This window comes from Setaria viridis, chromosome 1, assembly GCF_005286985.2.
Source record: "Setaria viridis chromosome 1, Setaria_viridis_v4.0, whole genome shotgun sequence".
Lineage (NCBI taxonomy): Eukaryota > Viridiplantae > Streptophyta > Magnoliopsida > Poales > Poaceae > Setaria > Setaria viridis.
In genome coordinates this window covers 8,076,318-8,103,644 of record NC_048263.2, presented here as the reverse complement: position 1 = coordinate 8,103,644, position 27,327 = coordinate 8,076,318, and the positions used below count along the sequence as shown (strand labels likewise).

The window sequence follows — 27,327 nt, the reverse complement described above, 5'->3', positions numbered from 1 at the left end:
TGAGCAGAATTATACATCTCCAAATGAATTAATTAATGAATTCGGTGAGGAGGCTGGGGGGAGGGAGAAAGAACGAATCAATACATTGCAACTCTTTGATTCAATTTGATCAAATACTCATCATCATCAAAGAAAGAAAAGAACGAAGAAGAGAAAAAGGAGCAAAAATACTACAGGGATGCAGATGGAGAAGTATTATACTGGCGGGCGGGTGGTGGGTGTTGGTGCCGATGACCGGCGCTCCGGCGAGGCGGCGAGCGGAGCGGTCTTCAGGGGCGGCTAGTAGTACGGCTTCCCAGGAGGCGGCGGCGACGCGTAGGACACGCCGTAGACCGGCGGGAACGGCAGCTTCCCGCCGTGCCCGTGCCCGTGGTCACCGCCGGTGCCGGTGCCGGGGCTCCCGCCCTGGGGCGGCGGCGAGCAGTGCTTCGACGGCGGCGTTCCTGGCGTCGTCGACGGGGTGCCGGGGTGGGACGGGGAAGAGGAGGGGGTCCCCGGCGCGTGCGGCGGCAGGACGTAGCCTGGGTGCTCTGTGGGTGGCGACGGCGTGGGGTGGCCTGTCGAGGGAGGAGACGGCGAGCCGTGGGACGGTGGCGTCGAGGGGGTGGGGCCGTACGAGCCCGGCGGCGGCGCGTGACGCAAGTCCGGCTCGTCCGCGGAGGTCGGCGGGGGCGGCGCGTGGGTCACTGGAGTTGGGGAAGAAGAGCCCTTGGGTGGCGACGGGTAGGACGGGGTCGGCGCGCCATGCGGCGGCGAGTGGTAGGATGGGGTGCTGGAGCTTGAGGGTGGTGATGGGTACGACGGCGTGGGGGAGCCCTTGGGTGGTGAGGGGTAGGACGGCGTGGTGGGTGGTGGCGAGTGGTGGTAGGAGGGGGTGGTGGCGCTCGACGGCGGCGAGGGGTATGACGGAGTGGTGGGTGATCCCTGCGGTGGCGAGTGGTAAGAAGGAGTGGTGGCGCTCGATGGCGGCGGAGGGTACGAGGGAGTGGTGGATCCCTGAGGCGGCGAGGGGTACGACGGCGTGGAGCTCTTCGGCGGCGAGTGGGACGAGGGAGTGGTGGCGCTCGACGGCGGAGTAGGAGTGCTCGAAGGCGGCGACGGGTAGGATGGGGTAGGAGAGCTCGATGGCGGCTGGTTCCCAGCTCTGCCGCGTCTCGGAGGAGATCCCACTGGCGTGGGCGGCTGCCTGCCGCTTCCGCGCCCACCGCGGCCATGACCGCCGCCGCCGCCGCCGCCACCACCCGGCGTCGGGGTGTAGGCCGGGGCCTGGCATTGCGCCTTGCTGCAGTCGAACGGGTGCGCCGCGGCGGCCGCGCACTGCGACGGCGGACGCTGGGCTGGCGCGCCGGGGATGCAGTTCCACGCGCCGTCGGCGGTGGCCTTGGCGCAGGGCGGGCGCGAAGTGATGAAGTTGTCGGTGTAGGTGAAGTTCTTGAGGCCCGCCAAGGCGCAGACACCGGCCGGCACGGCGCCCTCGAAGCGGTTCCTGGCGACGTCGAGCTCCTCGACGGCGGCCATCCCGGCGATGCTGGCCGGGAGCTGTCCCTGCAGGTGGTTGTCGCTGACGTCGAACACGGTGACCCTCTTCAGCAGCCCGACCTGCGGCGGGACACACCCCGTGAGCTCGTCGGCGATGAGCACTATCTCGTTGAGCGTCTCGGCCATCTTGCCGATGCTGGGCGGGATGCACCCTCCAAGCCTGTTGTGCGCGAGCACGACGACGGAGGCCGGCGAGTTGCCGAGGTTGGCCGGGATGGGGTTGCGGAGGCGGTTGGAGTTGATGAAGATGGCGTCGAACGGGCGGTCGAAGAGCGCCGGCGGGATGGAGCCCTCGAACTCGTTGAACCTGAGGTCGAGGTACCTGAGCGACGGCAGCGACAGCACCACCTCGGGGAACCCGCCGACGAAGCGGTTGTTGCTGAGGTCGAGCTCGTGGAGAAGGCGGAGGTGGTGGAAGGTCTCCGGCACCACGCCGCAGAAGCGGTTGGAGTTGATGTGGAAGAGCGCGAGGTCGGGGACGCCGAGCGGCAGCGACGCCGGCAGGTACCCCGCGATGTCGGCGTGGTTGAGGTCGATCCCCGCGACGACGAGGTCGCCGCCGCCATCGCCGCCGTGGCCGTGGCTGTAGCCGGTGGTGGCGGTGGTGGTGGGGAGGGGCGCGCAGAAGACGCCGTTGTAGGCGCAGACGTTGGGGCCGGACCAGTTGGCGGTGAAGTTGGTCGGGTCGGAGAAGATGGCGGTGCGCTTCCACGCCTGGAGCGCGGCGTAGGCCGCTCGGAGGCGCGGGTTTGGGAACGACCAGGACGGCGGCGCGGCGAAGCGCGACGCGAACGAGGCCGCGTAGGACTCGGGCACGTCGCCCTCCTGCTGCGACGCCGCCGGGTGCGGGCTCAGGAGCCCGAGCAGCAGCGGCAGCAGCAGCGCCGCGCACGCCGGCGCGCTGCGGGGGATCATGGCTGCGGCCGGTGTCGCGCTCGCCCCGAGGAGGGAATGTCCGGTGCCGGCCGCCGCGATCTGGAGGAGGGAGAGGGGAGGGAATGCGGGGCTTGATCTAGGGATGTGAGGAGACGGGATCACGGAGGAGCGGGGAGGAAGGAGACGAGGGGTGGTGGTGGTGGTGGCGCGTGAAGGCGCAGTGGTATTCAGAGCGGGCACATGGGGAGTGTGAGCGAGCGAGTGATTGAAGAAGCGGGCAGCGATGGGGCCATGGGGGAGAGGGGCTCACATGGGGGGCCGCCAGCCAGCCAGCTGCCCAGCACACACCTCAGCGCGTCGTCTCGCTGGATGGATTACTACTCCGAGCAGGCTGTGCCTGTGCGTGTGTGGCGCATTGGCAGTGTCTCTTTCCGGCGTCACGGAGGACGCGACGGCGCGGCTGGGTTTGGTTTGGTTGACGGGCGGGGCGGCGCGGCGCGTAGCGGGCGCCGGGCGGCGTTTCGAACGTGGGGGAGTCGGTCTGGTTGGCGGTGGCGGCTTCGGGGATGCTTTGGCTTGGCTGGCTGGCGTTTCGTCTTGGACTGGAGGGAGTTTGGTTTAGCTTTACTAGCTTTCGGCTTTGTTTCCTCTCTGCTTGCGAGCGAGCTCTGGGCTGGACCATCTGCGTGGGGATGGAGCCATGGAGGTGGACGTGTTCGTGACGGGGCATGAGGCATGCTGCGTTCGCGTGCCCCCTCGGTAGTTTTTCGCTCTTGTGTACGCATCCCCGAGGAGACGACAACCGATGGCATCGAGTTCGAATTCAAAAGCCGATGAGGATTAGGACCGGTTGCGCGCGGATCATGCTCGGGACGCGCAAAACGGCGGCGAGCACACGACTTGCATCGTGTTTCAGTCTTTCAGAGCCGAAGCAAGGTGCTTGAGACTAGTTTAACACTGACCGGGGACAAGCTAGCCGACCTGGCCATTGGACTTTTGGTCCTCTGCCCGCAGACTACAGTTGCTGCTAGGTGGGGCCCGCACGAGGCCTACTTGTATACGAGTAGTTTTTTTTTCCAAATAAAGCTCTACTTGTATGCGAGTAGTTTTTTTTCCAAATAAATCTACTTGTATAGTAAGTTCAGACAGTCACTGGGTCACTGCGAACCATAATAAAAAGTACAGCATGTAATGTACTTAATGTATGCATGGGATCATGCCAGATCTAGCGTAACGTGCTCATCAGCCTACGATAATCGCCGGCTGGCACTAATCTAATCAAACTATTCTGTCTTCTGTGGCTTTTTGCGCGATGTGCTCCGTACCGCTCTACTTGTCCTAAGCGCTCGCCTATCTTACTCCCTCCGTAAAAAAAATATGCAACTCTCGTTTCGTTAAACAGTTTTAAGTTTGATCAAATCCATCATCTCACGATAGGTTTAGTATGAAAATATATTACTCCCTTCGTTCCAAATTACAGGTCGTTTTGACTTTTTAGATTCATAGACTTTGTTATGCACTTAGATATACCCTATATCTAGATACATAATAATATCTATGTATCTAGAAAAGTCAAAACGACCTTGGAACGGAGGGAGTACATGATTAATCTATTAATATTTATTTTATACTATAAATACTGTATTATTTTATATAAATTTGAGTAAATTTAAAATTAGTTAACTTATCGGGAAACGAGAGTTATATTTTTTTCGACGGAGGGAGTAGGCGCCTAGCCACGAGGTTTGAAACTTTGAATTGAATCGACGGGATCGTCGGACCGAACCAACCAACGTTAGGGCTTGTTTGGATACACACTCCTAAAGATTAGAACTTCACTTTTAGGATACTTTTAGGACTTGTGCATCCAAATATGGATCCTAAAAGTGAACTCATAAATTTTAGGAGGGTTATTTTTATTAGGAGGGTCAAGGCATAATGGGTTATTTTTCTCCTAAAAGTGGTCCCCAAACCTCCCTTTACCCCTGTTGCCCTCCCCAAGCATTTAATGGCGTGAACAGTGCAGGGCATTTAGAGGAGTAATTGGGAGTAAAAAAGTCATTTTCCCTCTAACATCCTAAAGAGTAGGATTCCATCCAAACATCCCTCTCCTAAATTTTAGGACTAAACTTTTTTAGGAATTTATATCCAACAGGCCCAGCCTCTTCCGATGTTGGATACTTAGATTTCTTCCAACGTTGGATACTTGGATTTCTGCTGCCGTGGACGAAAGAGAATGTAAGAAAAACTCAACGCTAGCGTGCGAACAACAGATAGACTTAATCGCGCGACTCGAGGCATACATGGGACGCACTGCTTTCTCTCTTTCTCCCTTGCGCCCGGTGAGAAGAAGGACGAGTGGACGACGGCCTTCCCGCTACCGGCCAGCGGAGTGCCCACGGTAGCGCAACGGAAGCCGTGCAACGGCGCGCAGGCCACCGCGGACGAGTCCGCTGCGCTGCTGGCGGCGGAGCTGCTGCGCAGCGACGGGAAGGCATGCGGGCGAGGCGGCGGCACGCGAGTCCGCGCGACGCGAGGAGGCGGCGCTACCCAGCGGCCGACACCGAAGCTGATGCGCAGCGACGGGAAGGCGCACGCGGGCCAGGAGGCAGCGGCGGTACAAGGCGGTCGACGCAGGCGAGGCCATGGCGCTGCCCGGTGGCGCGCAGGCCTGAGGCCACAGCGATGCGGCGCGGTGTGTGTCGGCGGCGAGCGCGAGCACGGCGGCGGGTGGCCGGCACAGCGGACGTTGGCACGCCGGCGGCCGCGGCGCCTCCACGGACGTCTCGCTGGAACGCCGAGAAGGGGATGGCGGTGAGGACTGAGGACGAAGAAGAAGAGCCGAGGGGAAAACAATTACTTCCCAGGTGGGACCCACATCTGGACATGTGTGCTAAGAGTTCTAGCTGTTGGGGAAATCGACTTTTATTCTTATCTCTTGTTGACGTGGATATCTTCGAGCTACCTGGTTGACTCAACCATTGGAGCCGCGGGCAGCGCTACTACACACATGCGCCGCGGGCAGCGCCGTGATTTGATGCAGAGACAGATGCACCAGTAAATTACGCCGTCAGTAATAAACTGCTCCACCGAATTGAGAGGTGACACACTTCACTGAGACCCGTCTTGGTGTGTTTGTCGTTTTGCGGTTTAACTCTCTGTTCTTGTTTTTTTTAATCAGACTGCCACGTGGGCCCGTTCAGCCGTTTGAAGTAGTGTTTGGTTGAACCGGTACTTGTACGAGTCCGTCCAGAATCAGAAACGGTCACCACGTTTGGTTGGTCGAATTGAATCGAGCGGTGCAGGATAGGGCCATCCATATTCCAAGAATATTCCTATCCCATGCTGAACCGAGCGGTGCGGCAAAATTGACGGAACGGACCGATCCAGGACCAGGCGCGCTCGCCTTTTCACCGCCCACCTCCCGTCCGCTCGGTTTTTCCCCACCCCTCTGTTTCTCTCGCCCCCTCCGTTTCTTCTCTCGTCCCTGGCGACGGCGCTGGGCGGCGCCCCGCCCACGCCTCCTCCAGCAACCAGCGACAGTAGCCGCCCCGCCCACGCCTCCTCCAACAACCAGCGACAGTCAAGAGTTGGACCAGGTAAGGTCGGCACCCCCCTCCCTCCTACTTTCCCAGTAGATCTAGGATTCGTGTTTGACCTTACGCGCTCGTGTTCTGGATTCACGGATGGTGTGAGAGATTGGGGCTTTTTTTATTGTTCTGGATCTGGACGGATGAAGTTGGCCGTCTGCTTGTTGTGTAGAGGCTTCCTGTAAGAATTTTAGGATTTCGTGCAAGCTGTGACGTGCTCTTGTGATGGTTCAGGCCGATCTTCGAGATGCTTGTAGTGTTGTACTGGTTTCACCTCTGTACTCAGCTTGTTTTGTTTTGTTTTTTTTTCCGGTAGCTTACCTTGACCCTCTGGGCGTTTAGAAAGTGCATTTCTGAAACATGATTGATATATTGTTCTGACACAGTATGGTTAGATTATGAAATTGATACATGTTTTGCACTATTTTGGGTAATGTAGATGGACAACAGGAAACTTGTTAGGAGAAAATTATTGATGCTTATTACCGCAGCAGCAGCATATGCAGCTTCATGTATGGTGGCTTTGTTTGTGACGTCTAGAATATTAAGCAATAAAAGGCAACGTATTACTTATGGGCCAATGGAGGAGAGGGATAAGTCTAGAATTGAGTATCTTAACACAAGGATCTACAAGGATGATACGACATGCACAAAAATGATAAGGCTTAAGAGAATCTCATTTTTCCAGTTGTGCCAAGTTTTGAGGGAACGCTCTCTGTTACGTGACACTAAACATGTATGCATTGAGGAACAAGTTGCCATGTTCTTGAATACAGTTGGTCACAACCTACGAAATAGGTTAGTTGGTACTAATTTTAATAGGTCAGGTGAAACAGTTAGTCGGTACTTTGGATTAGTCCTCCATGCCATAGGTGAGCTACGCAATGATCTTATTCGGCCACCTTCATTGGAGACCCCAGCCAAAATTGCAGGGAACCCAAGATGGGATCCATACTTCAAGGTATGACACGACAAACCCTAGATTAGGGATATATGGTCATAACTTTTGGTTTCTAATTTTTTTTATGTGAACAATAGGATTGTATTGGTGCTATTGATGGAACACATATAAGAGCATCTGTTAGTAAGTCTATGGAAGCAGCCTTTCGTGGTAGAAAATCATTTCCTACCCAAAATGTTATGGCAGCGGTAGATTTTGACTTGAAATTCACATATGTGCTGGCTGGTTGGGAGGGGACAGCACATGATGCTGTGGTTTTAGCTGATGCAATAGAGCGTGAGAATGGACTACGTGTCCCGGAAGGTAACATAATTGTTTCTAGATATTTATGCTCATACCAATTCAATTGAACCTTATTTAATCACCATGTTGGTAATATCTTAGGAAAATTCTACCTAGTTGATGCTGGTTATGGAGCCAAACCTGGGTTCATGCCACCATTCCGTGCTGTACGGTATCACTTGAATGAGTGGGGAAACAACCCTGTACAAAATGCTGAGGAGTTGTTCAATCTTAGGCACTCTTCTCTACGGGTGACCATAGAGCGTGCCTTTGGATCACTCAAGAGGAGATTCAAAATTCTTGATGATGCAACCCCATTCTTCCCCTTCCGCACTCAAGTTGATATTGTCCTAGCTTGTTGCATCCTTCACAATTGGGTTATTTCTCAAGGAACAGACCGTTTCATTCTACCAGAGAGCAATTGGACACCTAACCCTCGAAGGATAACAAGGCAGCTAGCAAATGACCATAGGTTTATGGTTGACAAGAGGCAATTGATTGCTGAAGCAATGTGGGCAGATCGTCAAAATCACTATGGACATTAATAATGTGCTTTGTATTGTACCAATGAACTATTTTTTGTGTTGTTTATTTTCTCGAATTTATGTAGCAGCTATGAACCATTGTGTTGTGCCTAGTGGGAACCATTGTGATGTTGTAATATGAATCATTTTACTGTTTAATAGGAATGCTTGTGCTGTTTTGATATGAATCCTTGCTGATTTAATATGAATAATTTTTCTATATTATGAATTCTTGTGTTTGTTTTGTATGTTGTAGGAGATGGACCAGGAACATCAGGGAGATAACTTGGCTGCACATGGTGGAGGTGCAATTCAATGGACAAGTGCTATGTCAAGCTTTATGCTCAACTACTTGTCTCAGCTTGTGGCTAGTGGCACTAAAACCTCTTCAGGCTTCAAGCAAGTTCATTTGAATGCCTGTGCAAGGGCTTTGAATGACTGTCTGGGTGTTCATGTCACTGGTACACAAGTTAGCAACCACCTCAGAAAGTGGAAAAAGATTTATGGAAAGATTGTGAAGCTGAAAAGCTTGAGTGCAGCTAATTGGGACGAAGAAAGCTGTACCATAACCCTTGAGAGAGAGCATTACATTGGTCATATTCGGGTTAGTTGCCATATGATTGTTAGTACTGGATTGAAATTTTTACCTTATGCTCTTCTTAGTTTGTTGAAATTGTTGTCATATGAGTCTTAATATTTTACTAAAATTCATGGCACCAATGTATTTGGCTTGCTAGGACCATCGTGAGGATGCCAACTACTTAAACACTCCAATTGAGCACTACCATGAGATGGCCACTATCTTTGGCAATAGTTTGGCAACTGGTGCATATGCCAAGGGAGCAAATGACCCTCTCGCTACAGAGGTTACTGAAACAGAGAATGCACCAAAAGACACTGAAGATGCTTCACCTACAAATGATCAAGTAGGGGCAATGCCCGATGAGGTGACAATGTCTATCAACAATACTAGCGGGGAGTCCTCAGGTACTAAACCACCACCACCAAAGAAGGCCAAGGTCACTGTTGAAGATCCTAATATTACCATGGTGACTATGATTAGCCAGAGCCTCGGGAACTTAGCAGCAGCCATAACAAATGTCACCAAGGCCATTACTTCAGATGGTGACATTCCTGAGGGACTTTATGATGCCATGATGAGTATCCCTGGATTTGATGCAGCCCATCTTGATCACTACTATGCTTATTTGTGTGACCATCCACCACAAGCAAAGGCCTTTTACAAGTTGCCCCTATCAAGCAAAATGATATGGGTTGCAAGGTACATCAAGGAGCACCTTTCCGATGCTGATCTATAAGTAGCAATCTAAATATTTTGCTAACCACTAGAACTGTAATCTATGGTGGTTTATAATTAGTGATTGTGTGTTGTACCTAGTCATGAACTGTGTTGGGGTATTTTGTAGCATGTTGGTGTTGGTTCTAATATTTTGCTAACCGTAGAACTAAAACTACAGTGGTTGATGGTTTGATATGTTTGAACTATGGTATGGTATTATCTGGTATGAATGAACTATGATCTGATATGTATGAACTATTATCTATGATATTATCTCAGTGTTGGGCTTGTCTCTGTACTCGTTGTTCAGTGTTGGGCTTATATCTGGATGCGTTCTTTTATGTCAATTTATTTATCTAACACGCTTTATTTGCTTTCTCATTATATTAGAGGTAAAGTTACCACCTATAGTAGGGAAGTTACCATACCCTGATTCATTCAGGTAACCAAACATGATCTTGTACCATCCTGTATCATCCTATTCAAGCAACCAAACAAAATCATGTACCATCTTATTCACACAACCAAACATCCAACTTGTATTATATCGTCCAGAATCATCCTATCCAGATGAACCATCCCATACATGTTCCACTTCATTCAAGTAACCAAACACTACCTAAAGAACGGTTCTCGTGCTCACCCGGCTCTGACAAACCTTCCATCCTCATTCAACGCTCGATCGGCCGTTTGATACCCTCTACCAACGGTAAGATCTTGTTTTACAAAAACTAATTGACGAGACTCAATATTTTATATTAACCCTCATTAAACGGACTAAAAAGATAAATTCAATCCTGCAACTAATTCTGTAGATTCCAATTCTAACCATCATTAATAATATTAGCTATTGATCTGCTGTCCCGTTTTCTAAACAAAAAATTAGCCACCTAAATTTATGAAAAAAAGTAAACATCTAAATTTACATCTACATTATACAGGTTTCTTATTATTATTACCTCAATATATCACCAAGAAATTATCCCAAAGTACTACAATATATATGTTTTTAAATTATCCAGCTACGTGACTACAATAATAGAAAAGGCTAAGGTTTCACGTACTAGTGTACTACATAGATTAAGCCAAGGTTTTAACAATTATGTTTTTTTAAATACTGGTATTTTAAATAGCGAGCTAAAGGGTTTAGCGGGTGAACTTCAAAATAGCTAATAGCGGAGCTAAATGGGGCTATAACAGGAAATTATACATGAGCACAAATAAAAGTATTCTACGATAAATAGTTACAGCAGACTATAGCGGCAACTGTAGTGGGAGATTTAAAACATGTTAGATACCCATATTTATCATCATGAACTATCTAAACGCTATCCGATTTTACTAGCAAGTATCATCTTCCCGTGCCTCTATACCGATGTCTTTACGAAATGTTGGGTTGAATCTAGCTATTGCCGTTACTCAACTTTTGGGCCATGTTCACCCCCATTTGATAATGTATTATAGTTATACTAAACTCATTACTGCTAGCGCTATTCTTGCTACACCCAAAATGAATTTGAACATTGAAAAGGAAGTGCGTGTCACTACAATTATGAAATTTTGAATGCTGGAAAGGAAGGGAGCGCGTATTGTTATGAGTACACCGACTATCAGACTAGATGATATGGATGTTGGAAAGGAAGGGAATGCAAACCAAGTATACTGCTGCACACCGACTATCAAACAAGCCAATCGCTTCTTTTGGAAAAACATGAAAGAATACAATTTACGCATGCCAAGACGGAGGTAGATAATGCATCTTGACGATGAAGCCTAACATACACTTTCAAATAAGAGCTCTATACACATTGCACTTTAAAGTCCATGGCGATCCCATAAAGTCCTCTCGATCATCCTCATCCATCTAATGTAATCATGAATCTCAACACTGAACTAAGGCCTGGTTTGGTTGGTTTGCTTATTTTTAAGCATCCGTCACATCGAATGTTTAGATACTAATTAGAAGTATTAAACGTAGACTATTTACAAAATCCATTATATAAGTGGAGGCTAAACGACGAGACGAATCTATTAAGCCTAATTAGTCCATGATTTGACAATGTGTTGCTACAGTAAACATTTGCTAATGATGAATTAATTAGGCTTAATAGGTTCGTCTCGCTGTTTAGCCTCCACTTATGTAATGGGTTTTGTAAATAGCCTACGTTTAATACTCCTAATTAGTATCTAAACATTGATGTGACACTTACTTAAAAATAAGCAAAGGAACCAAACGCCCTCTAAATGTCGCGGGAGTCGGACACTATTCCCGGTTTTGAAACTGGCTGCACGGAATTTACGCCGGACAGTAGTAGTCCTGCAGCAGGGTGGATCGGATGACGGGATGAGCACGCTGCAGTCTGCACGCGCAAGTAGGTAGAATACGTACGTCAGCTTTGCCGGGCCTCCGCTGCATTTTCGGCCCATTCAATACGGATCGGGGTAGCCAAGACAGCATGCATGTTGGACGGATACAGTGGACGCGCGGAGGATACGGCGGCGGTGGTCCGGCCGGCGGATCTGGCGTGCGCGTAGGTAGCCGGCGAGGAGGACCGGAGGTTAAAGCTCAGCTGGGCGGCGACGGCCAGCGCGTAAAGGGAAGAAGACGCGTCCCTTCTACGGTGCTACCAGGTCTCACCACGGCACTGTACTTTCTCACACGTACGTACAGCTCACGGACCAGCGGACGGGTAAAAAGGCCGTCGCCAAAGCACGCACGCACCTGGGGTAATTTTGCTAGGGGACACTACTCAATGTTAGCTTTTGCTGTTAGACACCATTCAATTTTGGATATTTGCTGCTGGACACTATAGTTATTATAATAATGAATTTCTGTGCGCGCGCTGCAGGTCTCGCACTGGCGCGTCGTGAAGCCCAACTCGGTGGCGCGCTGCGCCTCACGCTCCGTTTCAGCAGCCTTCTCCTGGAGCCTGACCATATAATTCGCCCGCACAAGGCGTTCGCCTCGGCCAAGAACGTACGGTCACATCAAGATTGAAAAAAAAAAGAAAACTTGAACTATCCTCATAAAAAAAAGGAAAATTGATGGGCATTTTAGTCCATTCATCGCATTACTCTCTCCCCTCATATAGAAATTAATATTTTATTGAGTTCGATGTGTATCAGCAAGTAGTAACAATTGAGGAGTGTCCGGTAGCTAAAATCAGCATTGAAAGATGTCCCGGAGCAAAATTACCCCCCCACGCACTTTCTCTCCATCTGATCGTCGTCCTGCTCGTTCGTGAGCTCAGTTCTCAGTTCGATGCTGTCGTGCGCGCGTACTAGCGTGTCACGGACGCTTCGTCGTTCCTTGCCTGCTCGGCCGCTTTCTGCGAGCGAGATCACGGCCGCTCACTTTCCAGCTTCGCCTGCGCCGTCCTCGCCACCCCACAGCGCCCTGAACCTGCAGGACCTGCGTTTTGTCTGTGCCACCAGCTCGTCCTCGTCCTCGTCCTCCCAGCTGGGAGGGGATCGAGTAGACCACTGACTGGCACAGTGAAATTTGCATGTGCCTTTGCTGGCTCCGCGAGATTCCCAACCCTGACCATGCACGGTGGCGGTGCGCCGGTGTGCCCTTCTTTTCTTTCTTTAAAAAAGAAGTATAAGAACAAGAAAACGGCGGGACATAAAAAGAGCAGAGGAAAAAAAAAAAGAAAGAGAGAGAACTTTTCTTGATGACAGGTACGCGAGTACATTCATTCATTCCAGCGTGCTATTGCCCATTGGTACCAGACTGCCAATACACTACACACTGTATACAGCAACGTGCGCGCCATATGCGAATGTTCCATCCAACACACGTTACGTTGTCACGCACAGCAACATGCTACGCTACCAACCAAGCGCTACGCAAGTCTCGAACATGCACATAGTGTAACGGTCGGGCTGGCTGTCTTCGGGCCAGGCCCATCCATGTGTAATCCGTTTATGTTGGTCCCTTGCCATTGAACCCACGGATTAACCAAGATCCATATCGACCATGTGCGGAAAAAAAAAAGGAACTAGTGATATGTGGCTCTCCACGTGTGTCATCATACTCACGTAGCAGTAAGAAAACCCGGCATGCCAGCCGTCCAAACGGCCTTTAATTTGCCGCCCTCAATTTTACAGTCCACCGAGCCATATCGCAATTTTACTTCATCTTTTTACCAGCTTTGGTTTTATGTGCAGTGAAGGGTTTTAGAGGCCACCATGATCAAAGGATCCACACAGCCGTTAGTTTTCACAATCCACGACCGCTGCTGGCTCACGCGCGCTGTCGCTGATCGTGGTCGAGATGAGGCCAATCGTGCTTCCAAAGGATGCGATTCTAGCATCCTTCGCATAAATCAATAAACATGTAAAAAGATGTTCACACAAATCGATAAATATGTGAAAAGATATATGTACTCTTACTAGTTTGTTGTCCAAACATGTGTGTGTGCAAATGACCAGTTAAATATTGCTCCAAACAGCGACCAAATGGACAATATTTAAATAGAAGATATGCTCTCAGCATCAAGTCACTGCAAGAAGGTACTGGAGACTAAAAAGTTCATGCATCGGTTGGTCCCATGCTACCTATGCTACTAAGTACTCCCTCCGTTCCAAATTGTAAGTCATTCTAAGAATCTTGGAGAGTCAAAGCATCTCAAGTTTGACCAAAATTATAGAGAAAAATATAAAGATTCATGATATCAAATAGATATACTATAAAAATAATTGATAAAGAATCTAATGATACTTAGTTGACATCATAAATGTTATTATATTATCATATAAATTTGGTCAAACTTGAGATGCTTTGACTCTCCAAGATTCTTGGAATGACTTACAATTTGGAACGGATGGAGTAGATGTTAGAGTGGTAGAGTTTTCTTTCATGGATGACTTTTAAATCTAGAATTGCATTCTTTCCTGAACACCGGAGGGATGTTCCTTCCTCGTTCCGCTCTTCGTCTGCCGGAGTGCCGGTTGCCGTGCTCGGCCTGATCAACGAAGACCATACCTAAGGGGATAGGCATGTGGACGTAGTGGGGAAATAATTGCATGCTGCTAGCAGTGTCAGGTGTAGCATCATCGGGTATGTTTGGTTGTTTGTATCATTTGGTTCATGTATGAAATTATTTAAAATAATAATTATCATTTTGTTTGGTTGGTGAATTGTACTATTTTATCTATGATGAAACCATCTCATTTAATATATTATTCTACTAATAAAAGTGAACCATATGATATAACATATTACACAAGTAAATTGGTTGAATCCATAGGATCATCCATACATTATAAGTGCATGCAACAAAAACACACCCATCGAGAGAACCGGTCGGCACGGAATGCATGCATGCGCGCACGCAGGCGCTCACGGCGTTCGCCGACGACGCACCATGCGATGCATGGCAGCAGTCACAGGCAGAGACCACCAGAGAGAGAGCCGTACCGTGGAGAGAACGCTGCTGCTTCCCAAACCAATGCAAGCCACCGGCCGACAGCCGTCACCGATCACATGCATGCGCCATGCACGCACGCGCTGTACAGTACGTTCGCAGCCGCGCTGCGTCTAGGAGGACAGTGTCAGAACAACCGGTGCTGCCGACCACGGGACGCAATGCAATGGGGGCCCCGCGTGCAGTGCAGTCTGCGCCGTCGACCGTCGCCGCGTCGGTGAAGCTGCACAGGACCACTAGTGACTGTTGGGATTAATGGCCGACCGGTTTCTTGGGCCATATCGCCCCCACCAGCAGCCAAGCCAGGCCAGTGGGGATGGATCATTGATCAGATGGCTTCGATTTGTTGTGTACGAGCTGAATCACGGTGGGGCAGGGGGGGAGTCCTGCAAATGCCGCGCTGTGCAGGACGACGCCTGATGGCCGACGCGTGGACGCCTAGGAAATCCAGCGTCTACGCCTCGCGCCGGAGGAAGAGGCCTAGACGAGCCAGCGTCTCTTCAGCTATGTCTATCTGGCCATCTGGGGGTCATGTTCTTCGCCCTGCGACCCGGCAGCACCGCTCCTATCGCCCAGGACAACGCTGACGCGATGCAAGAGGAGGACAAAGGCAGCTACCATTGTAGGAGGAGCTGGAGGCGTTTATTTGCAAAATGATGGTTCACAACCTTAAGCAGCAAAACCATGTGCCGGCGCGCAGCGACGACGTGCTCCTACCATCAGCACCCAGAGACGAGGGTGCTGTAGGTGACGGCGGCGGCGAGGAGTACGCGGGCGGCATCAGAGGTGGTCCCCACGCGGCAGAGGTTGCACATGGTACACGTCGGGGCCTCCCCATCGCGAGCCAAGCACCGCCTGACTTTTGCCGTCCTGACTTTTGCATGAGCCAAGCACCGCCTCCTCTCACATTCTCCCGTCCGATTCCAGAAGCGCCACGCGTGGATTATCGGACGCACGGTGCCAGGTTTGCAGGACTCCTGCATAGAATTTTTTTCCCGTCAGGGGTGGCGCGTGCCACTGCCGTCCAATGCAATCCATGCAGATGCAGGCATTGCAAACAGCACTACAGCCACCACTTGTAGTAGCACCGAGAGCTGACATCGACTCATGGAACCTGTACCACTAGCGCACTACCCTCTGGTACGCCTGCTGCCATCGCGCACCTTCATGCTGCGGTTGCTTCGTTCGGAGTCGAATGATGGATGCTGCTGACGTCATCAGATGGAGAAGCAAGCAAAGCAACCAGTGTTGGCTGCGCAGAGGCCACGTCAGCTCCGCGAATTTGAGGCCCTCCTCTCGCGCCACGCCAGAGCCGCTTTGGCGCCATCCCGGATTCTGGTGGCCTCGCTCTGCCCTCGGTTCTTCCTTGAAACAGAGCTACGCAGGAGGTGCGGGCCGCGCATGACTAGAGCGCGATGCGGTCGCCAACCAAGCCCGGCGGGGTGCCGGCGGCCATCAGGGGCGGACGCAAGCTCGGCGCCGGCGTCGTGAGGCTGCTGCAGGCTCCGGCGGTGGTGGCGCTGGCGGCGGCGCTCGCGGTCTCGGCGCCCGCGCCGCCGGCGCCGGGGTCGGAACCGCTGTGCAACCTCCCGCCGACTCTGTCCGGCGAGGAGGGCGGGCGGCAGGGGGAGACCAACAGGATCCGGCACCCCAAGTCGGACCGGGCGGCGCGCTGCACCTCCAAGTGCGTCAGCACCTGCGTCCTCGGCGGATACGGCGCGCCGGGCGTCGCCGGGCCCTTCAACATCCGGAGGTAACTCTCCATCCCTCCTCGCTGCTCAATTAATTTTACTACCGATACCGAGCGTGCTCTTCCATCCATCGATTCGATCGATCGTATTGCACTCTTGCTCGATCGCGTCCAAGATCGTTGCTGGCCTCCAAATCAACTGAATTTTTCAGATAAACAACACCGGACTGAATGCGAAACTGCAACTAATCTCTTGTTTCTTGTTGACGTTTATGATGGATGGACGCGTGCCTGCAGGCCTCTGGTGGTGTTCAAGGACACTTTCCGCAGCCGGCAATACTGGTAAGCAGAGATCAGCACAATCTTCATATTCTTCTGATTAGAATTTTTTTCTGCCCCTGAATTGGCATGAACTCTTTCATGCACGTGTTGCCTACTTGCAGCCTGGTGGAGTGTTCAGACATCTGCAATCTGCTCAAGGACGGCGAAGAAGACCAGTGAGATCGACGGATACAACAAGACAAGCTCTTACATTCCATGGCGTGCCCCGAGTTAGGCCGGCAATGGAGGCTCTGGCCACCCGGCCGGTTCGTGCTCCCCGATTGCTCACTCCTCACAGCATTTCAAGGGTGGACGTGCCATGCGAGACAGAGTTCTTTTTGCTAGAAGCTAGATGGAAGAACCAAAAAGATAGCTTAGCTACTACTGTACAGCTCAACTCACTGATTTGCACTTGCGTGCTCTCTGTAACAGCTAGCATAAGCGAATTTTGGTTTGGATTTGATCAAAAAGAATTAAAGCATAGTGTCATTTCTTGGTCCAGTTTGAGAAAAACGGCCTTTTAAGCCCATTACTAATTAGGCCCAAATTCCCAATAGGTCCGCCCATACCAACATCTCCCTCAAAGCCGGCCCACGTGAAAGGCCTCCGCACGAATCTTACAGCCTCGTGTCGTGTCCCTTCCACCCTCCTCCACTAGGGGCTCCGCCGCCGTCTCCTCCCGCGTTCTCGCTTCTCCAGCCACCACCGCTAGCAAGGGCCCCTTCTCATGGCGGTGGCGGCGGCGTCGACAGGCGGGGAGGGGGGAGCAGTAGAAGGCAGCGGCACGGGCGCTCTGCTGCGTATCTTCGTGGGCGGGCTGGCGGAGAGCGTGGGCGCGGCCGACCTGGAGGCCGTGTTCGCCTCGGCCGGGCGCGTCGCCGGCGTCGAGTTCGTGCGCACCAACGGCCGCAGCTTCGCCTACGTCGACTTCCACTGCCCCTCCGACAAGGCCCTCGCCAAGCTCTTCTCCACTGTACTCATTAGCCCCTTCTCGTCTTTATACCACTTTATAATGCTCTCAGTTAGCAGCACTAGATTCTGTAGCTTCTGTCTGTTCATCTTACTCTATCTGGAGTGGAGAACTGGAGATTAGTGCAGTTTTTTTAATTCGTGAGTCTAATGAACCCAGCAAAGAATTGTTAATCAGAAATTTCCGTGTCCGGTTTGTCGTAGCGCTTTTGCCCTGAGATTGTCTGAGCTCATGATGTTCTGTGTGCAGTACAATGGGTGTAAATGGAAAGGAGGGAAGCTTAGGCTGGAGAAGGCCAAAGAGCACTACCTTACTCGCCTGAAGCGAGAATGGGAGCAGGAAGCAGCTGCAGCAGCACAGGAAGCTGCGGTGAATGATAATGTGGAGAAGCAGGACAGGCCGAAGCTGGATAAGGCTGCTTTGGATGGCTCTAAGATTAACCTTTACTTCCCAAAACTGAGGAAGGTGAGCATTTGCTTGTACTGTAGTACAGGTTTTGGAACTTACGTCTGACTAATTTTTTCACAAGCTCTTCAAATACATTCGAAGCTTTATGAGCCGTACAGTTATTTAGCCAGTTCTTAACATAGGTCCAAGTATTAGACTATTAGTTCGTATACCTCTCCTCAATATTGATCTTTGTATTGCTCATTTATACTTTCTGGGTAAATTCTAGATTGTCTTTCATTGGTAGTGAATAGTTTTCTTATCAGTAAGCCAATTCGAGAATAAATAAGATGAGTGTAGGAGCTTTGCCAGTACAGTCTGGTTATAATAAGCTTTTCTATATTATGTTAATTCTTTGAGTAGTGGCTTCTAGTCCTATGGTCTTCCTATAAGTGAAAAACATAAACAGTGTTGTCAAAAACATTATGGTATGCATATAATTTTATAGGGTGGAACTGGTTCTCCAACAGTGTTGTTTTCCTTTTCCAAATATGTGAGAATCTATGTTGTCATAACTCATAACTTAGGATATGATCTGTAGTGCTGTAGGTAGGGAAGTATCTTATTGAAATCTTTGGACCAGTAATGTAACAAAATTGTAAGAGAGCATTAAGATACCTAAAACATAAACACATGTGCTGATTGTATTGTTCTGTGCAATATATAGAGCAATGTCCAATATGCCAATAAACTTACAGGCATGTGTTCTCCTCAATCAATGTACAGGTAAAAGCCTTGCCTTTTAAAGGCACAGGAAAGCACAAGTACAGTTTCCGACATATTGAAGTTCCTTCTTATCCGATTCATTTCTGTGACTGTGAGGAGCACTGTGGACCTCCTGAAGCAGCTAATAATGAGTACGCTGCAGTTCTTAATGCTGTTGTGTATGAAAAGGAACGGAACATTATGAATTCTGTGATGAACAAGCTTTTCGAGAAGGAAAATGAGCATTTTGATTCATCAGAAATGAAGAGATGTGATGTTCATACTGATACCATTGAACCCTCCGATGCTGTGAATAACATGCAAATTGAAGAAACTGATGAGGCTCCAGAGGAAGATATGCAAGTGGAAGAAGTTGAAGAGTCTTCAGACGAAGATTTGGATGATGACCTTGTGATCAATATTGCTCCCCGCAAGTCCAATAAACCAGCAGGGCAAGCAAACATGAAAAAGCAGGAGGTGAAAAATGTATGCACATTGCAAGTACTTATTTGAGCAACCCCTTTACAAATTTACGTGCAATTATATGCATAAACATAGTTAGAATAACTTTATGTATGTGCAGGACCCACAGTTAAGAAAGTGTCCAAATATTGAAGAGGCTTCCCTGCCAAAGAAGAGGAAGAGAAATGAGGCTTCGTCGGAGCCTGGAAAAGGGAAACAAGAACCTATTTCAGTTATCTTAGACACAAGAACTATAGGCAAGCCTTTAACTGTTAAAGCAGAAGACAGCAAAAGCCAACTGAAGTCTCCAGGTTTTACAGGAAAAGGAACATATGAGTTGTCTTCAACACTCCCAAGAGATGAAAGCTCTGCAGATCTTCAAGGTGTCGAGGCTCAGACAAGTTCGACCAAAAATGAAAGTGCACAAAATGTGGCTGCGAATGAACCTAAAAAGGGCTCGATGTGGACTCAGAAATCAGCTTGGAGAGATCTTGTAGGGGGCATGGGAAGCACACCTTTCAGTATATCACAGGTGCTGCCGAACACCCATCCAACGCCATCAGTACTTCCAAATGTCATTGAAAATGCGAGATCTTCAGAAGTCTTGGAAGCTACCATGCAGCTCCCATCTGAGCTGAAGTTGCCGAGTTCTGTGGAAATGCTGTCTTCTGGCACTACAGATGGGTCACCTGGTGGTAAGTGTAAGGATATTAATAAGCCGCAGAAGGTGCGGGTGGTCCCAAAGATCACCATCGGTGAAGTCTGCCCTTTCATGAGAAATGCAGAGTCACAAAAGCAATGGTCAAAGGCAAAGAAAGCTATAACTGGGTTCTCGAAGAGCAACGAGAGCAGTGGATCCAAATCCAATGCCCGGAAGGGAAAACCATTGAAAAAGCGATGAAGCTTTTGTTTTCTGGGCTGTAACTCGTTGATCAACATTTCAATACTGTCAAAGTCATGACCATAGCTGTTGTGTTGTGACGACTCTGAAATACCAACGGCTGTTTTTGTAAGGGCAATCAATATTTCTGTTTGCATGTTGTCAATACTTCTTGCACTCTTGATTCAATATTTTTTTTGGATATGGTAAAAAAACTTTGCCAATATCATAAAATCAGTGTGTCCTGGGCACCATGCCGTGTTGTTTCAGTAATTTTGTATGTGTATATTACGAGAGGCGACAATTTCGCGGGATCATGCGGCCATGCGGGGCACCGTTAAAACTACCATCTCTCTCTCTCTCTCTCTCTCTCTCTCTCTCTCTCTCTCTCTCTCTCTCTCTCTCTCTCTCCCTCCTGAGTAGATGAAATGCCATGTACATCTCTAACCTAGCCATGGACCTGGCCTCTCTCGTCCTTTCATTCGTCGTCTCGTGATACCGTGCCTTAATTCCGCTTAGATTCCAGACTTGCATTTCATCAAGGGGAGGTAGCCATTCTGTTCTAATAAAGAGATCATGTTATTCATGGTAATTCTCATTCTGATTGGGTTTCAATCTTTGGATCAGGAGATGGCGACGGACGGCGCCGACTACCGGAGGCTATTGCATGGGCGTCAGAACTCCCATCAGGTTCTATTCATGTGCATCCCTGTGTAAATTTTGTCATTGCAATCACTTCACCATTTTAGTGTCGGCCCTCTTGCTTGCATCGTCACTGCGTGCTTGAGAGAGAAGCAATCGAGAGATTTCCATGTCAATCATGAAATTTTTGTGTGGTTGAATTTCGTTAAATAATATTGGGGATCATGCACGTTAACTATGAATTCCGTTCGTGTCTCAATATTTTTCATCCTTAGGATCATCGCGAAACAATTTGTTTCTCTCTTTATTTTAAATCATTGGGCATACTCCATCATCAACAATTGACTCGTGAAATTTCATCAAGTTCTCCAAAGGAATTCGTACTTCAGAATCAATCTGTAAAACTTAGGTGTCATACTTTCTTGTTGCTACTAGTATGCAGATGGACCAGTTCAAGTAACTAATCATAGTCGTCATTGGTGTCATCTCGCGCATTCAACATGGATTTCCGTTTGCATAACTCCATAATTTTTTCTTTGTATATCTCCATACTTATTCACTGGATTTATCTCTTCTGGTTTTCCTATAGAACAGGCTCCTGTAGATGGAGCAGATGGGTTCCAGGATGACAATCATGTTGCACCACAATCACCGCCCCACAATATGGGAGCAAGTTTCCAAAGGGGTCTAGGCTCTGCAGATTGGGGCGTTTTCAGTAGCATGAAGATTGTGCTGTTCAAATCCAAGCTCAATTTTCTTATACCATGTGGATTCTTGGCAATACTGATCGACTATATCAGCCAAAATCAGGTCATTTCCATAGACCATTCATCCATTTATAAAACTTCTTCTACTACTACTACATTAGCATGCTTGTGGTCTTTCATTGATGTTGTTACTCTGTTTTCTGAAGGGCTGGGTATTTCCTATGAGCCTGTTGGGTATCATTCCTTTGGCAGAGCGATTGGGTTTTGCTACTGAGTAACTACTTCTCATAATATTCCCTCATACTTGGTGTCTTTTGGCGATTTACTTGCACAAAATGTTTTACTCTTTACTTCTTCACACAGGCAGTTAGGACTCTTCACTGGCCGAACAGGTCTCTCACTCAGTTGCTCTTCTTCTGAAGCATTCTGAACTGAATTGCAATGCATACAGCTTCACTTTACCTGAACTTTCTCCACATTTCATGCACAGCTGGAGGCCTTCTGAATGCTACATTTGGTAATGCAACCGAGCTGGTCATATCGATCCATGCGCTACGGAGTGGAAAGCTACGGGTGGTTCAGCAGTCTCTGCTCGGATCGATCCTGTCGAACATGCTCCTGGTTCTCGGTTGTGCATTCTTCGGTGGCGGACTTGCCTGTGGCAAAACTGAGCAAGCTTTCAGAAAGGTGCTCATCCTTATCAGTCTGCAGGATTGCTTGATATAGATGGAATGCGCTGATCCTGTATTGTTGACAGGAAGATGCTGTGCTGAACTCCGGGCTGCTCTTGATGGCGGTGATGGGGTTGGTGTCTCCTGCTATGCTGTACTATACTCACACTGAAGTTAACCTGGGCCAGTCAGCGCTGGCATTATCAAGGTTCAGCAGCTGCATAATGCTCGTTGCTTATGCTGCTTTCGTTTACTTCGAGTTGTCGAACAGTCGCCGTCGAGATGAAGCTTGTGAGGCAAGCATTATGAGCTCATTCTCTTCGACTCATTATTTATTCATTCATTTATTTATCCCTTTGCAAGTTTCTGAGGTACTTCTCTGCATTTTACCAGGGAGGAGGTCGAGATCAAGGGGATGATGACTACGAATACGCATATCCTGAAATTTCCAAATGGGAAGCCATTGCTTGGCTTGCAATTTTCACAGCTTGGATCTCAGTTTTCTCTGGCTTTTTAGTTGATGCTATTGAGGTATTATATCTCAGTAATCTAATGGATGATTTTTGTTGGTCACTTCCCTTTTTTGTCATAATTTCTAGCAAACATTTATCTTTTATCATGGAGAGCTATGGGTTAGCGCTGCAAGTTGTTTGCAGGGGGCTTCCAAGGCTTGGAAAATACCGATTGCATTCATCAGTACTGTTTTGCTTCCAATTGTGGGGAATGCCGCAGAACATGCTAGCGCTGTTATGTTTGCGATTAAAGACAAATTAGTAAGCATCAGAGGCACGTTAACCATTTTTAGTAACTTTTCTTTAGGTATGCTTTGCAAGACTCTTGTTTGTCTTTTTATAGGACATTTCCCTTGGAGTGGCTATTGGGTCTTCAACGCAGATATCCATGTTTGTGGTGGGTTGTTCAACTATGTGATGCTCACTATCATTAATATGAATTTGTTCAGAATTATATTGGCTATGCTTCACAACTCCTGTTAATCTTAGTTCCACAAGAGTTGCTTACAAGGGACCCTTTCCCCCGCTAAACTGACTGATACCTTTTTATCTCGTTTTTTTAGATACCATTTAGTGTAGTGACAGGATGGATGATGGGCCAGCCAATGGACTTGAATTTCCATCTGTTTGAAACTGCAAGCCTCTTGATAACCGTATTGGTCGTAGCATTTTTGTTGCAGGTACTGAAATAATATAAACACTATTAGTCTTTCAGACCTTTTTTTTTTTACATTTGAAACTCATGTTCGTGGTCTTTTCCCATTGTTTTGTTGCCCGTGTGAAAAGAAAGAAGAGATTTTAGGAACCCACTATTGTACTCTTGCAAGATTTCCTCGTTTCAAGTTTTTTTTGTCAATATTTTCAGGATGGCACCTCGAATTGTTTCAAAGGGTTGATGCTAATTCTCTGCTATCTGATAGTAGCTGCCAGTTTTTATGTATATGCTGATCCAAATATTGATGGTAAGTTTTCTCACCTCTCTTTTTTTTGGGATAAAGGTTTCTCACCTCTCTAAATTGTTCTTTGTGCAACAAAGAAGGTATCAACTGCTTTATATTTTTCATAGCTTTTTATTTTTCATAGTTCTCTAATTAAAAAGTCATTTCTGAAGTGAGCGAGATCAACAACGCAATGATTTTGCATAATGTATATTTGGAATTTTTTGCTTCAGGTGTTTAGCCTCCAAAACTAGTACCTTGATGATTGGATGGATTGTTCACAAGATTTTTACCATGGGATTACGTGAGTACGTGACAGTGAGAACAAGAGCTGTTTTCTGTATCTTTGGCTGACTTCTCGGTGTTCCTCACCCTCAGAGGTCTTTCAAGCACACCCACTGTTGTAGATATGCAGAAAAATAAAAGTTCAACATGAATCTCCAGTTTATTCTGTAGGCAACGATTTTGTTCTTATAATACGCGCATAAATTATAGAAAGTAGAAAGACTCCTGAATTTTTGTATGAACAATTTGTGTTCCATTTTGATCTGAAAGTTAATCATATACAGTGGCTAGAACTCATTGCAGTACTAGTTGGTCATGGTCATAAGATACATACAAGAGAGATCAGCATCTAGGCACAAGTGCTAAAATTCTACAAGGAAAAAGAAGCGAACATTCAACCAATCACCATGTTCGTCGCAGCTATGAACACATTGTCTCCTTCTCAAGATCATCCTGAGCCTTTGCACTTTTGTTGTCCACTTGTGACTTATGAGTTACATTACACGTCAGTATCTGAAATTTTGCTCCTTGACAGTGGCTCTGAAGAGGTTTCCACTTTCATGCCGGTTTCCTCTTTCTCTGTGGATTCTGGCAGTTCCTCTTGTGCTGAATTTCTCGTAGTTGATAAGGAGTTCCTTGCCTTTTGTTGTCCTTCTAATATCTTCTGCAAATATCTTGCATGTTCTTCTATGCGCAGCTGTAGTTGCCTTTGCACCTGATGCCCAAGAAAAAAATTTATCAATGTAAATGTTGCTGGGAAACTTCAAGTTTGTTTGAATTTTCTAAGAACAGCGATGATCAATATGGCGATCTTCTACTAATAGTATTTGTCAAACATAACTGCACAGATGCATCCGAAATTTATACAGATCTTCTAAAGCTAAAGTTGAAACAACCATTGAAGTATTGTACCATTTATAGTTGGTCATAAGTGTTTGGTACTTTACCTCTAATTGTTCATGAAGTTGTTTCTGAACCTCCATTTGCATCTGAAGAGCTTCTGCTACTTGTAAACTCCTAAGAAACGTAAAGAGATGGTGAATTTAAATGGTTTTGAATTTGTTTATGCACTTCGTAATTGTTCTGCTAGTCGGTACTCATGCCCCAATGGCAAACAAGTAAAGGAAATCCAGGAGGAGGAGATGCTCACTTCTTTTTGCCGGCATCATTTCCTGGTATTGCTGATTGAGATTTCTTGCCTTCTGAAGAGGACTTCTTGTCTTCATTGAGCATGAAAAAAACCCCAGATAAATTCAAAAGGAGAATCATACAATATAAAGCAATTACCAGCACTTCAAATATATAGGCTTTGAATTGCTACTTTGAGTACCTTCTTTTGTCTCTGGAAGATACTTGGCAAAACGATATTTCTGCATTTCCCGACAAAATGAGTGAGTAGAACATCAGAAATGATCACGTTTATTGGAGAAAGACTATGCACTGGAAGAAATTCCACACAAGTACCTGCAAATGGCTCTTCACATGATAGATGGTCAAGCCTTCTACCTTCATAAGCTTCAGCACACCTTTTGGAGTTGCCTCTACAAGATTTTGTATAATTGATACGTTAACGCCAATTTGAATATCAAATCAGAGAATTTGTTTAAAATGAACTAGAAGGACCACCCTACTTTCTGGCCCTCCAAGCTTGTTGACAGCCTCTACAAAACGCTCATGGAGCTCCAGTGTCCATCTCAGTCTTGTTTTGTTACATGCTTCAGGTCGAGATGAACTCAGCTGAACTTTAACAGGAGATACTGCGCTCGGGAGGTCTTCTTGGCCAGAGTAAGATGGTACTGGACAAGAAGAGGTTTGCAGTGGTCTGTCGTATATGTCCTGATCAAGAACAAGTTTTGGGGGAGGAACTAGTTAAGATTTCCATTTAAGGATGACAAATAGATTCAAAGCGTTCATCCAAAAAAATAGATTCAAAGTGAACAATGCAAGCTATTGTTGGTGTTCAGTACCCATGAAGCTAGAGATCAATGGTAGACTCACATCTAATCGAGGGCTCTCTTCGTTATTCGTGATGGCGATTCCAAGCTGTTCAGACAAGAACTGAAACTCCATCTGCTCACTGAAAGCCATGGCACTGCTTTCTCCATGGAAACTACCTTTTGAAACGTCTCCAGAAAGGTTAAGAAAGTCCTTGAGATCACCAGCATCATCATGACCACCACTGCTGAGGTCAGCACCAAAGAGAAGGGAAGAAGAGCTGGATGACTGCCCAGCTGAAATCTGTTGCTGCAGCTTCTGCTCACATTTAGGAGGATGGGGCAGGAAAGGCAGAGCGCCTTTTTGCCGGCACGATTCGGAGTTTGTCTGAAACGAGGAGAACATACTTGTGCAGAATGTGGAAGAACTAGATGAAACTGGCTCCGACAATTCGGCTTGCGATACGTGAGAAACAGCACTATCAGGATTGGAGCCAGGACTGCATTTCTCAAGGTTAAAAGGAAGGATCTTTGTCAGACTCAACGAACCAACCATCTCTGACTTGATGCTCGAGGTTTGAACAGCAGCCCATGATGACCGTGGATCATGTGCTGAACCACAGTTATCTGATTTAGCACTGAGCAGATTATGAGCTGAAGGCTGGGGAGCAGTGCATGTGTGAGCCATTCTGTGAGGGCCAGCGAATTGCTTCACAGAGATAATGCTCTGTGTGCTCATGGCGCCTTGAGGGCTTGAGGCTGTCGATGTCTTTGGTCATTCACCACTGAGCAGAAGAGACTGAGGAGGACTGCTTGCTCCAACCTCCCAGCCTGCAAAGTGAATAACTGAATAAGAACAAGACAAATAAATATTCTGACATTTTGTTGCAAGCCCTATCAAGTCATGAATAGTAAGGAAAAAATTCAGAGCCCGGAACTGGATAAAAATATGAGTTGAAATATGATTTAGACCCTTCAACAACTGTAGCCTTTTGGTTGATGCAACAGTATCCTGGCTTTTAAATCATGAGATTCAGAGCAGAAACTTCTGAACAACAGAAAGCTCACAGCTGACTTGTGGTTAGAAGCCCAAGACACATCACAGGAAGGAAAACAAAACGGGAAAAAAAATAAACATCAGATTTTGGGATGGTTCTAAATAAAACAACAAGTTAATGAATTACCAAGGCCAGAAACTTCAGATAGTTCCAGAGTGTTCTAAAATTTCATGAAACGAGATCTGAAGGAGAAACTCAAACAACAATTTGTTGATTCCATGAGCAGAAGATGATTCCTCGGAGAAACCAGAACACGACCAGGAGTGTCGGGCTGCAACTCTTAAGACCGGAATCCAGAAAGAAATGCTGGTGGAAGATCCAAATCCCCACCTGACAATGAAAGAGCAGGAGTTCTAGAGCGTAAGAGATTCAGACGCAAGCAGCTTCCCTATCCTGTATCCTCTCACCTTCACAGCACCCTCTCACCCTCTCACCCTCTCTCTCTCTCTCTCTCTCTCTCTCTCTCTCTTCGGTTGGCTTTAAACTAGTACTCCTACTCTTGTGGCAAATGATTGGTGCCCTGCACTATTCCAGTCTCTCTCTAATAGCTTTCAGAGTTGCAGTTGCTTTCATTTACTTATGCCATTTCGTCCCTGCTTGCTTC

The 27,327-nt window shown here is 47.8% G+C and overlaps 7 protein-coding genes across 10 annotated transcripts; 5 read left to right on the top strand and 2 right to left on the bottom strand.

Annotated features, from left to right (window-relative positions):
• Window positions 1-2,857, bottom strand: LOC117865433 (uncharacterized). Its single transcript, XM_034749638.2, has one exon. The coding sequence runs from the start codon at window positions 2,452-2,454 to the stop codon at window positions 280-282; it is 2,175 nt and encodes a 724-aa protein (XP_034605529.1). The 5' UTR covers window positions 2,455-2,857; the 3' UTR covers window positions 1-279.
• A 1,761-nt stretch (window positions 2,858-4,618) lies between these two features.
• Window positions 4,619-7,949, top strand: LOC117846098 (protein ALP1-like). Of its 2 annotated transcripts, XM_034727202.2 has the most exons (4): window positions 4,619-5,516; window positions 5,597-6,966; window positions 7,044-7,269; window positions 7,351-7,949. In XM_034727202.2, exons 2-4 carry the CDS (start codon window positions 6,445-6,447, stop codon window positions 7,791-7,793), a joined length of 1,191 nt encoding a protein of 396 aa, XP_034583093.1. In that variant the 5' UTR covers window positions 4,619-5,516; window positions 5,597-6,444; the 3' UTR covers window positions 7,794-7,949. The 2 variants fall into 2 exon arrangements, with proteins under 2 accessions (XP_034583093.1, XP_072148254.1); XM_072292153.1 differs by having other exon boundaries at window positions 4,619-6,966.
• An 81-nt stretch (window positions 7,950-8,030) lies between these two features.
• LOC140220040 (uncharacterized) lies at window positions 8,031-9,364 on the top strand. The gene is made up of 2 exons (XM_072292154.1): window positions 8,031-8,376; window positions 8,510-9,364. The coding sequence occupies exons 1-2, from the start codon at window positions 8,032-8,034 to the stop codon at window positions 9,089-9,091; spliced, it is 927 nt and encodes a 308-aa protein (XP_072148255.1). The 5' UTR covers window position 8,031; the 3' UTR covers window positions 9,092-9,364.
• A 5,502-nt stretch (window positions 9,365-14,866) lies between these two features.
• LOC117864150 (uncharacterized) lies at window positions 14,867-17,013 on the top strand. The gene is made up of 3 exons (XM_034748166.2): window positions 14,867-16,254; window positions 16,489-16,533; window positions 16,635-17,013. The coding sequence occupies exons 1-3, from the start codon at window positions 15,917-15,919 to the stop codon at window positions 16,690-16,692; spliced, it is 441 nt and encodes a 146-aa protein (XP_034604057.1). The 5' UTR covers window positions 14,867-15,916; the 3' UTR covers window positions 16,693-17,013.
• Window positions 17,014-17,147: 134 nt separating this feature from the next.
• On the top strand, window positions 17,148-20,142 carry LOC117864132 (protein REPRESSOR OF SILENCING 3). Of its 2 annotated transcripts, none has more exons than XM_034748158.2 (4): window positions 17,148-17,485; window positions 17,732-17,947; window positions 18,656-19,111; window positions 19,218-20,142. In XM_034748158.2, exons 1-4 carry the CDS (start codon window positions 17,240-17,242, stop codon window positions 19,995-19,997), a joined length of 1,698 nt encoding a protein of 565 aa, XP_034604049.1. In that variant the 5' UTR covers window positions 17,148-17,239; the 3' UTR covers window positions 19,998-20,142. The 2 variants fall into 2 exon arrangements, with proteins under 2 accessions (XP_034604049.1, XP_034604041.1); XM_034748150.2 differs by having other exon boundaries at window positions 17,153-17,485; window positions 18,656-19,120.
• Window positions 20,143-20,258: 116 nt separating this feature from the next.
• On the top strand, window positions 20,259-23,891 carry LOC117865974 (putative vacuolar cation/proton exchanger 4). The gene is made up of 13 exons (XM_072292148.1): window positions 20,259-20,524; window positions 20,604-20,666; window positions 21,213-21,428; window positions 21,532-21,599; window positions 21,689-21,717; window positions 21,816-22,012; window positions 22,083-22,301; window positions 22,387-22,527; window positions 22,653-22,769; window positions 22,852-22,905; window positions 23,072-23,188; window positions 23,374-23,470; window positions 23,680-23,891. Exons 2-13 carry the CDS (start codon window positions 20,607-20,609, stop codon window positions 23,685-23,687), a joined length of 1,323 nt encoding a protein of 440 aa, XP_072148249.1. The 5' UTR covers window positions 20,259-20,524; window positions 20,604-20,606; the 3' UTR covers window positions 23,688-23,891.
• A 104-nt stretch (window positions 23,892-23,995) lies between these two features.
• Window positions 23,996-27,241, bottom strand: LOC117865961 (protein PHOSPHATE STARVATION RESPONSE 3). 2 transcript variants are annotated; one of them, XM_034750250.2, is made up of 8 exons: window positions 26,850-27,241; window positions 25,730-26,496; window positions 25,363-25,567; window positions 25,196-25,272; window positions 25,062-25,101; window positions 24,882-24,951; window positions 24,679-24,748; window positions 23,996-24,446 (listed from the first exon to the last, which is right to left on the bottom strand). In XM_034750250.2, exons 2-8 carry the CDS (start codon window positions 26,402-26,404, stop codon window positions 24,231-24,233), a joined length of 1,353 nt encoding a protein of 450 aa, XP_034606141.1. In that variant the 5' UTR covers window positions 26,405-26,496; window positions 26,850-27,241; the 3' UTR covers window positions 23,996-24,230. The 2 variants fall into 2 exon arrangements, with proteins under 2 accessions (XP_034606141.1, XP_034606132.1); XM_034750241.2 differs by having other exon boundaries at window positions 27,054-27,241.
• Between the last annotated feature and the right edge of the window lie 86 nt (window positions 27,242-27,327).

Excerpts from the sequence above, each read along its gene's own strand:
- LOC117865974 (XM_072292148.1), top strand. The coding sequence starts at position 20,607 with ATGGCGACGGACGGCGCCGACTACCGGAGGCTATTGCATGGGCGTCAG. Across the intron at positions 21,600-21,688 it reads CGATTGGGTTTTGCTACTGA|GCAGTTAGGACTCTTCACTG; the intron begins GTAACTACTTCT and ends TTCTTCACACAG. Across the intron at positions 22,302-22,386 it reads AAGCTTGTGAGGCAAGCATT|CAGGGAGGAGGTCGAGATCA; the intron begins ATGAGCTCATTC and ends TCTGCATTTTAC.
- LOC117864150 (XM_034748166.2), top strand. The coding sequence starts at position 15,917 with ATGCGGTCGCCAACCAAGCCCGGCGGGGTGCCGGCGGCCATCAGGGGC. Across the intron at positions 16,255-16,488 it reads GGGCCCTTCAACATCCGGAG|GCCTCTGGTGGTGTTCAAGG; the intron begins GTAACTCTCCAT and ends GCGTGCCTGCAG. Across the intron at positions 16,534-16,634 it reads TTCCGCAGCCGGCAATACTG|CCTGGTGGAGTGTTCAGACA; the intron begins GTAAGCAGAGAT and ends GCCTACTTGCAG.
- LOC117864132 (XM_034748150.2), top strand. The coding sequence starts at position 17,240 with ATGGCGGTGGCGGCGGCGTCGACAGGCGGGGAGGGGGGAGCAGTAGAA. Across the intron at positions 17,486-17,731 it reads TCGCCAAGCTCTTCTCCACT|TACAATGGGTGTAAATGGAA; the intron begins GTACTCATTAGC and ends TTCTGTGTGCAG. Across the intron at positions 19,121-19,217 it reads AAAAGCAGGAGGTGAAAAAT|GACCCACAGTTAAGAAAGTG; the intron begins GTATGCACATTG and ends ATGTATGTGCAG.
- LOC140220040 (XM_072292154.1), top strand. The coding sequence starts at position 8,032 with ATGGACCAGGAACATCAGGGAGATAACTTGGCTGCACATGGTGGAGGT. Across the intron at positions 8,377-8,509 it reads ATTACATTGGTCATATTCGG|GACCATCGTGAGGATGCCAA; the intron begins GTTAGTTGCCAT and ends TTGGCTTGCTAG.
- LOC117846098 (XM_034727202.2), top strand. The coding sequence starts at position 6,445 with ATGGACAACAGGAAACTTGTTAGGAGAAAATTATTGATGCTTATTACC. Across the intron at positions 6,967-7,043 it reads GATGGGATCCATACTTCAAG|GATTGTATTGGTGCTATTGA; the intron begins GTATGACACGAC and ends TGTGAACAATAG. Across the intron at positions 7,270-7,350 it reads TGGACTACGTGTCCCGGAAG|GAAAATTCTACCTAGTTGAT; the intron begins GTAACATAATTG and ends GTAATATCTTAG.
- LOC117865433 (XM_034749638.2), bottom strand. The coding sequence starts at position 2,454 with ATGATCCCCCGCAGCGCGCCGGCGTGCGCGGCGCTGCTGCTGCCGCTG.
- LOC117865961 (XM_034750250.2), bottom strand. The coding sequence starts at position 26,404 with ATGAGCACACAGAGCATTATCTCTGTGAAGCAATTCGCTGGCCCTCAC. Across the intron at positions 24,749-24,881 it reads AATGATGCCGGCAAAAAGAA|GAGTTTACAAGTAGCAGAAG; the intron begins GTGAGCATCTCC and ends TACGTTTCTTAG. Across the intron at positions 24,447-24,678 it reads AACTTCATGAACAATTAGAG|GTGCAAAGGCAACTACAGCT; the intron begins GTAAAGTACCAA and ends CTTGGGCATCAG.